Genomic DNA, 12,288 nt, shown 5'->3' with positions numbered 1-12,288 from the left:
TGAAAATTTTTAGGTATACACTAGACATATATAACTACTGTTTCAAAAAAAAATTCATGATTTTTATAATTTTACAAGTGAGTAAAAAACAAATTCGAAAAGAGATGAGCTGTAGAAACTGTACAAAACAATCTCCAGTACCTACCTGAGAATACAAAATCACTAAATATTCTTTGTTCATCCGATTTGCATGAAAATTTCCAGAAATAAAGGAAACATACAAAGATGTTATTTTCCAAAATTTCATAATTTTTTAGATTTTATAAGTGTACTAAAAGAAAATGAGAAATAGGATATGCTGCAGAAACGGCAAAACTTCTGCAATACATACCCAAGACTAAATAATTCATCAAAAATATAATTTTTCTCCAATGTGTATGAAAATTTCCAGAAATAAATTAGACATATAAATTTATTGTCACCCAAAATTCCATGATTTTTTAGATTTTAAAAGTGGGCTAAAAATAAAATCGAAATGGAATTTTCTGCAGAAACCGCATAAATTCTGCAGGACAGTCCTGAGATTAAAAAATTCACCAATAATTCATTTTCAAACCAATGCTAATGAAAATTTTCAAATTTGAAATAAATATTTCATTGTATATCATACTAAAATTTCATGAATTTATCAATTACATAAATATATCAAAATAATATTACAAACACACTATTCTGCAGAAGTCTGCAGAATTCCAGCAACATGGTATCACACTTAAAAATTTACCATAAATCCAATCCTTGTCCAAAATATTGGAAAAAATACCAGCGTCTACAATCCATTTGATATTACAACGTGACAAAATTTCTTAATATTTGGAGTTATGGAAGTCTATCAAGCCAAGGTTAAAATTACATCAGTTATATAGAACACTAAAAGTAATATTTATTGCAATAATAGAAGCGACTATCATTTCATAGAGAAATAACCAGGAACCAAACTTACTTATTCATTTGCATATGCACTACAAGGATAAGAGCCGAAAAATGCAAAATTGAATTAATCCCCAATGAAAACACTATATTTGCTCAGAAAATGAAAACACTATAAGGATGCATAAAATCCAAATTTGATAATTAAAATATATAATTAATTCTTTTTAGACACGACTTTGGCTGTTGGTGACAAGATTATAATCATACCCCCATAATAATTATAGTTTGAAAAGATTATAATTTAGCATGATTAATTTTGACAAAAGTTTAGGCAAAAATAATTCACACCACAATTGAATTTCTTACAAAATTGAAAACCCCAATGCGAATTGACTGAAAGCAATTCATAATAATGTAATTAACCACACATCAAAATTACGACAGCAAGCAGTCCTTCATAATACAATAATTTGTTTATACATACGTAAGTTGCCAAATAGTTTCACCTATCGGTTCATCATAAAACAAACAAATTGGGAATGCCTTTTAGAACATGTTAATTAACAATAGTAAATCTAAATTTTAAAGCATGAAAGCATGAAATCCAATACAATATTCATCCTGATACCTCACATCTGCAAGGATTAATTTGATAATTTGATAATTTGACAGAATCTTAACAAAGAACAACTCAAAATATAAGCAAACTAACCAAAATTTTAACTTTTTTAAAGGCTAGATTTTGCAAAGCAATAAGCAGAAACGTAAATTCTCAACTTAATCAATTTTAAGATGGAGAAATTAAATAAGAAAATAAAGGTTGATTACCCAGAATCAACGACACCTTTATCTAATTCTCAATTTAGTTGGAACCAAAAGCTTAATTTTAACTCAACCAAATTAAGTAGACTAAATTGCGAGATCTCATACCTTTTCAGAGAGAATTCTTATTGAAAACCGCTGTTGAGGAGTTTTGCAAGAGAGAACTAAAAACCTCACACGCGAGGAAGAAGACCCCGTACTGTTTCAATGCCATATCTCACCTTTTTTTTTTAATTAATAATAATTAAATAGAATTATTGCATCTAAATCAATAATAAGAGGATTATATAATAAATCCAAATATCATCCAAGATTATGTTTGGTCAAACGCCATCAAAACCTGCAGTTATTTTACAAAATTTCTTGCAATTCGAAAAGAAACCATGTCATAATGCAATTCGAAACGAAATTTTCTTTTCACTGTGAAGTACGAAAACAATATTGACCTTGATTATATACATTCGTTTATTCTTCCACAAAATATAAACATAATAAACTTAGTTATTACTCTAATTGATACAAAATTGTGGAAGCATGTTAACTGATTTCATAGGATCAAAGAGTAGAAAACATCCAACCAAAACAATATTATGTAGGCAAACAGTTACTTTAATTAACCCGAACTCTAAGCTTGTTGTGTGGCTCTAATACCACATGTAAGACATATTCTGAAAATCAAATCAATATAAAATAGATATCGACTAATTATATTAAACTTATCTGTAGAATACTGAAGACATGGTTATGAAGATGAAGTCATTGATCCTTGCGAACAAAGTACAAGTAGTCTTCTACTTTTAGTACCTCTCAATGGACTCTACTATCAATATAGGTTTGTAGTTTTCGTGAGTTTCAGTTGGTGTGGAAGCAAGGATTGGTCTGTGGTTTTATAGCAGGGTTTTCATGTAACAACCTGTCCCGGAATTTACAGAACGAAATGGTATTTTTGTAATTTCACTAAGTTTGGGATATTTATTTTGAAATGGGTACTTTTTGGTTCTTAAATTGTGAGCTGGATGGGGACCACCCCTGATTTTTGTCCCCCGATTCCTCCCTCCCCCACCTCCTCTCTCTTTGATCCCTCAGCTCTCACTATCTTTTCCCCCTCACTATCTCCCTAGAAACCTGTTCTCGGTGCTCTCCCATCTCCAACTCCTCGAGCACAGCCATACCCACACCCACATACACACTCCCCTGTGACAATGACGACACCAAAAACCACCACGCCCACCGTGTTGGGTATCTCTATCTCTCTTCTCCTCTGTGAATCACATATAACCCAGGAAGCTTCTCTGGCGAGTTCCGTGGCTTTCGAGCCAAACTTCGGCCAGCTCCGACCACCACATGGCATGTTTTAGGTATGAATCTCTTCCTCTCATCCTAAACTTCAATTTGGTAGTAAGATCGCACCTTGGGTTTGAGTAGCAAAGTCGATTAGAGTTTGGGAAGCTCTGGTCTTCTTCCTTGTCGAAACTGGGTCAAACCGGACCTGAGATCCTAAGACCCGGATCCAAACCCAACCCAAACCCAAACCTAAAGCCTTAGGTCGGGCTACCAAGCCCAATCCCTTTAACCCAAAACCCAGGGCCTTCAGCCCACTGAGCCCAACTCAAATCCAATCCCTTGGGCTGGGTTACAAGCCTAAACTCTTTGAACCCAGGCATTTGGGTTGTGCAAACTCGGGCCTTCGGCCCATTGAACCCAAGCCCCAAACCCAATTGGAACCAAGCCAACCTAAACCTAGATCTGACCCAACCCAGTATGATCTTAAGATCCTAGGCCATGCGTGGGCCTGCGTGTGGGTGCCTTCCTTGGGCGGCGCATGGAGCACACGTGCCTCCACCCCAGGTACTGTGGTCGGCTACTTTCCTGGCCAACTTTCCAGCAACCCAAATCGGCGCTTGGCAGTCTGGGCCGCCCCCTGGTGGCGGCACGTTCCCCTTATGTTTTTCGACATCCTAGATCCATTTATGATGTCCGTTTCCCTAAATTCAATCATTTTAGTATAGTTTTATTAATTGGTACCTTTATGTGCTTAGGTGCAATTGTGTATGGCATTTCCGTCCTCTCTTGTTTGCATGGCTCTTCGACGGCGAAGTATCTGTGAGCGGACCTTCTAAAATGCATATTTTACTATTAGAAATGCATACATGAAAAGCATGATTTAATGGTTACGTTTTATGAAACATTTATAAGTAAATTAGATTTACACTTTATGATATATCATGCTTTACTGAGAATATTTTGGAATACCATACTTTATCAATTTTTACGTTCTTTGTAATATATATGATTGATGACTATATATTATGAAGATGTTTTAAGATATGATGTTTGAGCTACTGAGCTCCGTTGAGATATATGTACTTACGTTTAGAAATATTATGTTCAATGATTTTTGTGCTTATTTAGTGATCATTGTTCTGCCTACGGGCAATGATACTTATATTGGCTTCGGCCGAGGGTTGTAGTGCCTATGGGCGAAAGATACTTATATTGGCTTTGGCTAAGGGTTGTAGTGCCTACTGGCGGAATATATTTTATGGCTTTGGTTAGAAGAGTTCTATATATGCCTTCGGGTGGGTGTTGTAGGAGCTTACAGGCGATTGATACTTACATATGCATTCGGGTGGGTGTTGTAGGAGCCTACGGGCGAATGAAGTGTTCTAAATGAAGTGTTCTATATGCCTTCAGGCGATACTAATACCACTACTTAACACACTATATATAATATATGTTTTATGAAGGTTTTACGGCATGCTAAGGTTTTTGGAAAACGTATTACATATTATCTATTGAGTTTTCATAAACTTTGGGGGTTAGTACGTTGAGAAATAACTGTTTTAGTACTACTTATATATCAACTTGGTCCACTCATGTTTTGTTTTGCACCCCTTCAGGACTTAGAATCGAGGCGCACAATCCCCACGTCAAGGCACTCTCGTATCGGCATCTTCAAGTCCTCTCAGTGTAAGACCCATCTCTTTGTTCATTCAATTTTATATTATTCCTTTTTAGTGTCTCAGATTAGTTGTATGCTCTGAACACGTTCCATAATTGCATATTCATTATAATTAAATTTACAAGTTTTAGTTATGTCGGTTAATTGTTTCTAGTTCTCATGCATCCTAATATGGCTTCATCACCTTCGGGTGTCGGCCAACACATGCCTACCCTAGTGTTTGGAGGATATTAGGGTCGGGCATGTCATTTCAACCAATTCCTTCCTATTATTGGAAATGATATCAACCCAAATCATGTCAAATCAATTAGAGTCCCATCATGACTCTCATTCCTTGTATTTACTTAAAAAGGACCTTAATTGATTGCATGTAATTAGGACTCCAATATGTTTATTTGCTTAAGGCACTGAGAGTCCTAGAGATTTCATTAACTTGTATGCCAAGTCAACTATTCTCTCAATAATTCTCGGCATAATTCATTGCCATTCACAAAATGGTTTTACACGCCTTTCCTTTGATTTCATATAAGGTTTCATGTTCTGTAATTTGCTTGCTTTTATTCAAGATGGACAATTTGAAGATTAAAATTGCTCGGGGCCAAGCGAATGTGGCTCACACACTCCTCTGCATCCACGGTTCTCTTGTTTTCACATTCTGGAAAAGAGGATACCTGTTTAAAAGTGTCGAGAAGCCACCAATACAAAATTTCAATGCCAAGCAATCTGTTGGCGAGATCAAGCATGATGAGTCACATTGCTTCTAGTGCATACTCCAGGTGACTACATAACGATTCAAGATGACACCGTCTATACAAGTATAATGTCAAAATTAAGTTATAATTGTCCAACCTTGGTTTCTTGCTTGGCAAGATTTGATCTCAGAATATAGCTAGCTCTATTGTCACTAATCACTATGATATTCCATTTTGCGTCGCTGCAATCTTCTTTCCTCGCCTTACTTTTCGTAAGAAATCCAATTTCATAAACTGGAGTGGAACATGACGTTTTTAACCATTTTATACTATGTTCGCATAGGAATTCCACTGGGAAGGGTCTTTGGCTCGAGCACATAGCTCCCCAAGGAGTTAGCCTTTTGGTTAGCTGTCGGGCTCTCGCTTGCTCGTCGGGCTGCAAGAAGAGAACGGAGTTAGTTCTAAAAGGTGTCTTTGTCGGGCCTTAGGTGTAGGCCATAAGGCTCACAATCAAAACTAACTAAGTGCTGAAGCGTGCCACTACCATCTCTGTATGGCAGATGTAGAATGAGTGTGTTTAAGCTGATTACTTGCATCCTAAGTTTTTTTGACTTCTCATTATTAAAGGATTGCCGTGGATGAGTTAAGTCCACATTAAGTTCTTTTCTATGCCTTGAGATTACGGACTTTTGTTTATCTTGTATGCTTTAAAGGGTAGAAGTCCAGATTTGATCAAAACATCAGTTTTATTTACTTTTACGATAGCAAAGGTACTAAGTGAACCAGATTTGAGAGTTAATGGAACTCTGAATCATCGAGAGACCGAAAATAACTTGCATATCTACTGAGGGATACATTATAACATCAGATCTATTAATGGAAAGGCAAAAACAAAGAGAGTCAGGCAGGATTTCACCTTGTCAGGCAAGGTTAAAACGTTTTGTGGTCTCTTCTCTTGGTAGTTACAAAAGGATTGAGTGCTAAAGGGGATGATTGGGAAAAAGTTTATACATTAGAGATCGATGCTACAACATTTAGAAAAAAGGTAGTAGAGCTTTTACATAGACAAAAGATGTCTTTCTAAGGAAGTTTAAGGCTAGAAGGGTGCAGAGTCTGGACAAAACACAACTTTCTGGGTATTTGCTTGGCTAAGAGACAAGTTGTATGTTTGTTTGTTTGTTTAATTGGTTGAGTGTCCTCGTCTCTGGGCCCTCTTCCCCCTTTTATAGATGAATTAGCCCAGCTGTGTTGTTTCTGTTCTTGCCCGAAAGTAACTGAAGGGTAGTGAGTCACCAGTCTTATGTGTTTGCCATCCAAAGGCACTTTTGGGCCAAGAGTTAGTGATTTTCCATCGGTTGTCACTTCTTGTACACAACTAGCCCTTTGCATTAATGGGGAGCCGCCATAATATCTTGAGATGGATGATATGGGCTTGATTCTGGGTTTCAAGCAAAACCTTCTTTATTGAACTCTCTTGGGCTTTCCTTCCTGAAAGCCCAAAGTTTAAATATTAACCCAAACATACTACGTCAGCGTTTTCTTCCATATATTAATCCTTGATTCAATTTTTTATATTCCTTCTTATTTGGATAAGATATATTTGAATCTGTAATAAATTCAAGCTTTCGTTTGATCATTTTGCAACAGGGAGTTGTGACCACATCATTAGTCTATTACCTGCAAACACGGTGCATCAGTCACAAGGGACCAGTTTTTGTAGCTATGTTTACTCCACTTCAAGTCATCATAGTGGGAGTGTTTTCAGCCATTGCTTTCGCAGAGTGACTACATTTTGGCAGGTAAACCAAATAACACAAATACCTTTCACCTTTCCCTTTGTCGGTTCTACCAGAGCAGGCCGTCCTAAAAAATATGAAGTGTTGTGTACAGCTTGATTAGAGCTAGGGCCGGTCATAAGATTTTTGAGAACTTGAGTTATGCCAAAAAATATGCCCTAATTTTATATAATAAAAATTATTTGTTTTTGCAAGTGGCCTTTTACCACAGTAGTGGAGAGGAGTATTGCCCTTGCACCACAGCGTGAGTTCGAACCCGGTCAGCTTTCTAATCTAACATCTAATATACTAAATCTATCATTTGACAAAAAAAAAATATATATATATTATTTGTTTTCACACCTAGGATTTCGATAAAATTATAAAATTATACTTAGAAAAACACTTCAAACTCAATAATTTAGAGACACGAAAAAACTAATTTATTTTGTATTGAGAGAAACGAACCAACAAACCTCGAGCTTAAAAGTAGATAGCTAGTGAGCTTTATTTCCCTTCTATCTGAACTTTTAAAGTACTTTATAAACTGTGAGGTGTTTTTTCTTATTTACTAACTTTGTCAATATGAGACTAAAAAAATTAATCATATTTTCGAAACTTTAATTGATATGTATAAGCAATGAATGAATACGAAATTAAAACCTTGGTGATATGTTATATGATTTGAAAATTTGGTCTACACATTACTCTTTGTTGAAGGTAGACTCTACAACCAACATAGCTATTAGCTAGTAATTAAAAAGAAATTAACAACTAAACAGAAATTTGTAAAAATTGAAATGAATAAATAAATATGGACATTGCATTTCGAACTCAGGACCTCTCATTAATATTAAACAACAACAAAAATTGCTTATGATTAAACTTTCTTGGTTTTTTTAACCAAATTTTATAAATTTTATACTCTTATAAAAAGAAATTCATACAAAAAGGAAAGTAAAAAAAACAAGCATAGCATTTGAATCCAAACCCAAGACCTTCTCATTAATTTTAAACAACAAAAACCATCAATTCTAACCAAACTTTTTGATCATTTAACCAAATTGTATAAATTTATATTGTTATGAAAACATATATAAATATATCACCCTAATAATTTTGATGCTCCCAATTTTTTTGAACCCCGAACAATCATCCAGCCCTCACTGGACGTGGGCCGGCCCTGATTGGAGCATTTCTTAGTATTTCGAGCCTTTACTGCATGCTGTGGGAAAAGAGGAAAGACAGTCTTGTTGCTCAACACGCAGCAGATACAGAAAAAGTGACACTTAACGATAATGAAGTGCTGGAGTTTTCATGGCCATCATCATTAAGACAAGTTTGTTATTTTTCACGGTCGGATCATAAGCAACAGGTGATGTAAGAAACATTGAGTTTTAGTATGACGCGGAAAATCTGTCACTCAAAATCCCTATGAACTTGTTGATACATATCAATAAGAGAAATTGATCTTCTTTTCTTTCACTATGTCATTTCACACAAACCAAACCGATATATTTTGTGTTCTCCATATTGACGAGATTTTAACATGTGACCGAGAAATATACCTATATATTCAAGTTATACCTAATTAATATCTCTCATGACATGACACACACATGACAAAGAAACTATCATATTGTGCCAATGAAACAATTGGATTTTGAACGAGCATGTCACTAGTAGTTCAATTTTCTCATAAGGAGAAAGTGGTATATCTGCAATTAAGAAAATATAGTAATATTTTACCTTTTTATTTATTTTTATTTTGTGCATCTCTCTCAATTCATTTAATTCAACGACCAGAAATTTAGAGGGGTGAGTTAGAAGAAAAAATGTGTGTGTGGAAAGCACTACCCTTAGTTTTTGCTCTTTTTAGAGGGTGTGTTCAATTTAGGGGCTAGATAATTTTTATTAGGGAGAAGAAAAATCAGTGGAGATTGAACGCACATTAAAATGCATAAGTTGTTGTAAAATTAGCGATGCGTGCAGTGGAATAAACGAAACAAGACACAAGATTTACGAGGTTCCTCTACAGTCATTGTGACTGGAATACATCCTCAGAGCAGCAGTGGTGCTTTCATTTATAATCTGAAATAATAAGATTACAAAGATAACTCTTTTTATTATCTTCTTTTTTTTTTTCTTCTCTCTGCCGTGAGCCTTGTGGCTTCTCTTTTCTTCCTCTCTTTTTCCTTCTTTCTTTTCTCTCTTCTCAGCCGCGAGGCTTTGTGTTTTTGTGTGTGATTTTATATGGAAGGATGAGGCAGCAAGTGGATTAGTGGACAAACATGTAGAGTTGTAGTGGGTTGTAGTGGGTTGGCCACCCACACATTTAATGGCTTATAAGATTACAACATAAACATGATTGTTTTCAGCTGATTTTGGAATAAATAAATAGTTGGATCTTCCTTGAATGATTCCAAAAGTTGATCTTCATATTATTTTCCACCATCCAAAGACGATGTCACTGTTCTCTGGAAAACTGATTGTGGATTCCACTATCTAATGAATGAACTCAAAAGAAGTGGCTGAAGTTGATCCTTCACAGTTATAGAAACACCATTAAAACTCGAAGCATATCAGCTGCATTTCAAATTAGCACAAAAAAAGTTTGATATCCATGGAAGGATGCACACACTACTTGGCAATGGTACTGGTTCAGCTGATTTACGGCGGATCAGACGTCCTCATAAAATTATCCCTTCAGGATGGACTCAATCCGATTGTCTTTGTGGTTTACAGGCATGTTCTTGCCATGGTTTTGATAGGACCATTTGCTTATGTGCTTGAAAGGTAAACATTCTTGCCGTTGTCCGACTTTCTTCTTGTACCAAAAACAACGAAAACTAATTCAACAGTGTATGTGCTGAGCAGGAAGCAGAGGCCTTCGTTCTCAATTTCAGCAGCTGCAAATATTTTCCTGCTAGCGTTGTTAGGGCCTACCATCTTTGTGAATGTATACTGTGCTGGTTTGACATACACTTCTGCAACAGTTGCAAGTGCCTTAAGTAATGTTATCCCCCCGTTGACGTTTCTGACGGCAGTTCTTCTCGGGTATATTCTATGCCTTTGCCTTTGATGTCTTCTAAGGTTTCGTGTTCTGTAATTTGCTTACCTTCGTTCAGGATGGAGAAACTAAAGATTAGAAGCGCTCGAGGCCAAGCAAAGGTGGCTGGTACAATTTTCTGCATCGGCGGATCTCTTATTTTCACATTCTGGAAAGGAGGATACCTGTTGAAGGGTGTCGAAAAGACACTGATAAATGTTCACAACGCAGAGGAGTATGGCAAGATCAAGCATGTTCAGGAAAACTGGATCAAGGGTTCTGCTCTTCTTCTGATGAGCTACACTGCGTGGAGTGCGTGGCTAATCCTCCAGGTGATCAGAAACTCGATTCAAGATGGCACCTTTTATACAAATACTAGCTTCTTGCCACAAGCGCTCTTTTTTAGTTTAGTCTTTACTATTTTTTTGGATTTTTTCATTTTATTTGAAGAAAAAAAAAACTTAAATTATAGTTTATAATTATTATTATTATTTTTTAAAAAGGTTAGTAACTCTATAGAATTGTAATTGTATTCATTTCAATTGATAATACAAGGTACAATATTCTAGTGAATATGATGTTGGGTTTCTACCTATGCGTTCCGGGTTCAAAACTCCTCCCTCTTCTTAATTATCAAAATAATTTATAGTCAAGTAACTTGTTGTACAAGTAGACCTAGGTCCACATAGATTTGCATAACCTAGCCCAGCAAAATTCTAACCGGAGTTTCATATGCTAACAAACTCCTTCTATGTAGGGGGTTTTAACTTAATTTGTCCTTGCTTAATAAACTGTTTTCTTTAGCTGTAGAGGTGAGGGGTATTTTTGATACCACCAAATCTGACTTCGTTTATATAGAGATAACTTCGAAATTTAATTATTTGTTCAACTTTGGCATTTTTTGCTCCACAGGCTGCGGTGTCCAAAGTCTACCCTGCGCCATTGTCACTAACCACCCTAATGTGCTTTTTCGCTTCGCTGCAATCTTCTTTCCTCGCCCTGTTTTTTGCTAGAAATCCAAGCTCATGGAGACTGGAGTGGAACCTGCAGCTTTTAACCATCGTCTACTTCGTGAGCATTTTCTTCCATATCTCGTACTTATAAGATCTGATCAAAGACATAAATTGTGTAAAAAGAACAGGACCATATATTTGCTGTTGTGAGATATATGTTCTATAAACTTTACCATCGTGTTTGTTTTATGCACATCTTTAAAACATGGTTAATATACTTTTGTCTTTCCTTGTTGTTGGGATAAGATATATATGAATCTGTAAAAAGTTCGAACCTTCATCCAACCGTTCTGCAATAGGGAGTTCTGACCACAGCATTAGTCTATTACCTGCAAGCATGGTGCATCAGTCACAAGGGACCAGTTTTTGCAGCTATGTTTAGTCCACTTCAAGCCATTATAGTGGCAGTGTTTTCGGCAATTGCTTTTGCAGAGCGACTTCACTTTGGCAGGTAAACCGGAGAACGCAAACACTTTCTCCCGTTTCCATCTTACTGCTTTCACACATGGCAATTCCTTCGTCGGTGCTACCAGAGTAGTTCTTCCTAAAAAATCTGAACTTATTTTTTTCTTTTGTACAGCTTGATTGGAGCACTTCTCATTATTGTGGGACTTTACTGTGTGCTGTGGGGAAAGAGGAAAGACACTCTTGTTGCTGAACATGGAGAGATTGAAAAAGTGACACTGGACGATATTAAAGTGCTGGAGATTTCCATGAATGATATTTCAGTAGTCAATCCTGTTACTAGAGAAGAAACATGATCATGGTATGGAGACATGTTCGTTTTTTTTTTTCGCGGTCAGATCTTAAAGAACTGTTGATGTAAGAAAAGTTGTGTTATATCATTATGCAGAAATTCAAAGAAAATTCTTTCTTATTTGTATAATCTCTAGTTCCAACAATCCATATGAACATATTGCTACTCATCAACAAGAGAGAAATCCTATGCTTTCGGGGAGTATTTTATGTCAATCATAAACCAGAATTTCACATCGTTTTTCTGTAGCCTCTCAAAAGCTTCATTTGCATCCTGACCTTGAATTATTATTTTGATCATCGGATGGATTCCATGAGCAGGACAGAAACCGATAATTCCTTTGTG

The 12,288-nt window shown here is 36.0% G+C and overlaps 1 protein-coding gene across 1 annotated transcript; it reads left to right on the top strand.

The window, feature by feature from the left end:
- Positions 1-9,575: 9,575 nt before the first annotated feature.
- Positions 9,576-12,072, top strand: LOC103438680 (WAT1-related protein At1g43650-like). Its single transcript, XM_008377222.4, has 6 exons — positions 9,576-9,920; positions 10,002-10,181; positions 10,253-10,505; positions 11,086-11,244; positions 11,486-11,637; positions 11,767-12,072. The coding sequence occupies exons 1-6, from the start codon at positions 9,748-9,750 to the stop codon at positions 11,945-11,947; spliced, it is 1,098 nt and encodes a 365-aa protein (XP_008375444.1). The 5' UTR covers positions 9,576-9,747; the 3' UTR covers positions 11,948-12,072.
- The last annotated feature ends 216 nt before the right edge of the window (positions 12,073-12,288 follow it).

Source organism: Malus domestica, chromosome 06 (assembly GCF_042453785.1).
Source record: "Malus domestica chromosome 06, GDT2T_hap1".
Classification (NCBI taxonomy): domain Eukaryota; kingdom Viridiplantae; phylum Streptophyta; class Magnoliopsida; order Rosales; family Rosaceae; genus Malus; species Malus domestica.
The sequence above is the reverse complement of the archived record's forward strand: the minus strand, read 5'-3'. Positions and strand labels throughout refer to the sequence as shown.

Coding starts and splice junctions, on each gene's coding strand:
- LOC103438680 (XM_008377222.4), top strand. CDS start 9,748: ATGGAAGGATGCACACACTACTTGGCAATGGTACTGGTTCAGCTGATT. Junction 9,921..10,001: donor TTTGCTTATGTGCTTGAAAG/GTAAACATTCTT, acceptor TGTGCTGAGCAG/GAAGCAGAGGCCTTCGTTCT. Junction 10,182..10,252: donor CTGACGGCAGTTCTTCTCGG/GTATATTCTATG, acceptor ACCTTCGTTCAG/GATGGAGAAACTAAAGATTA.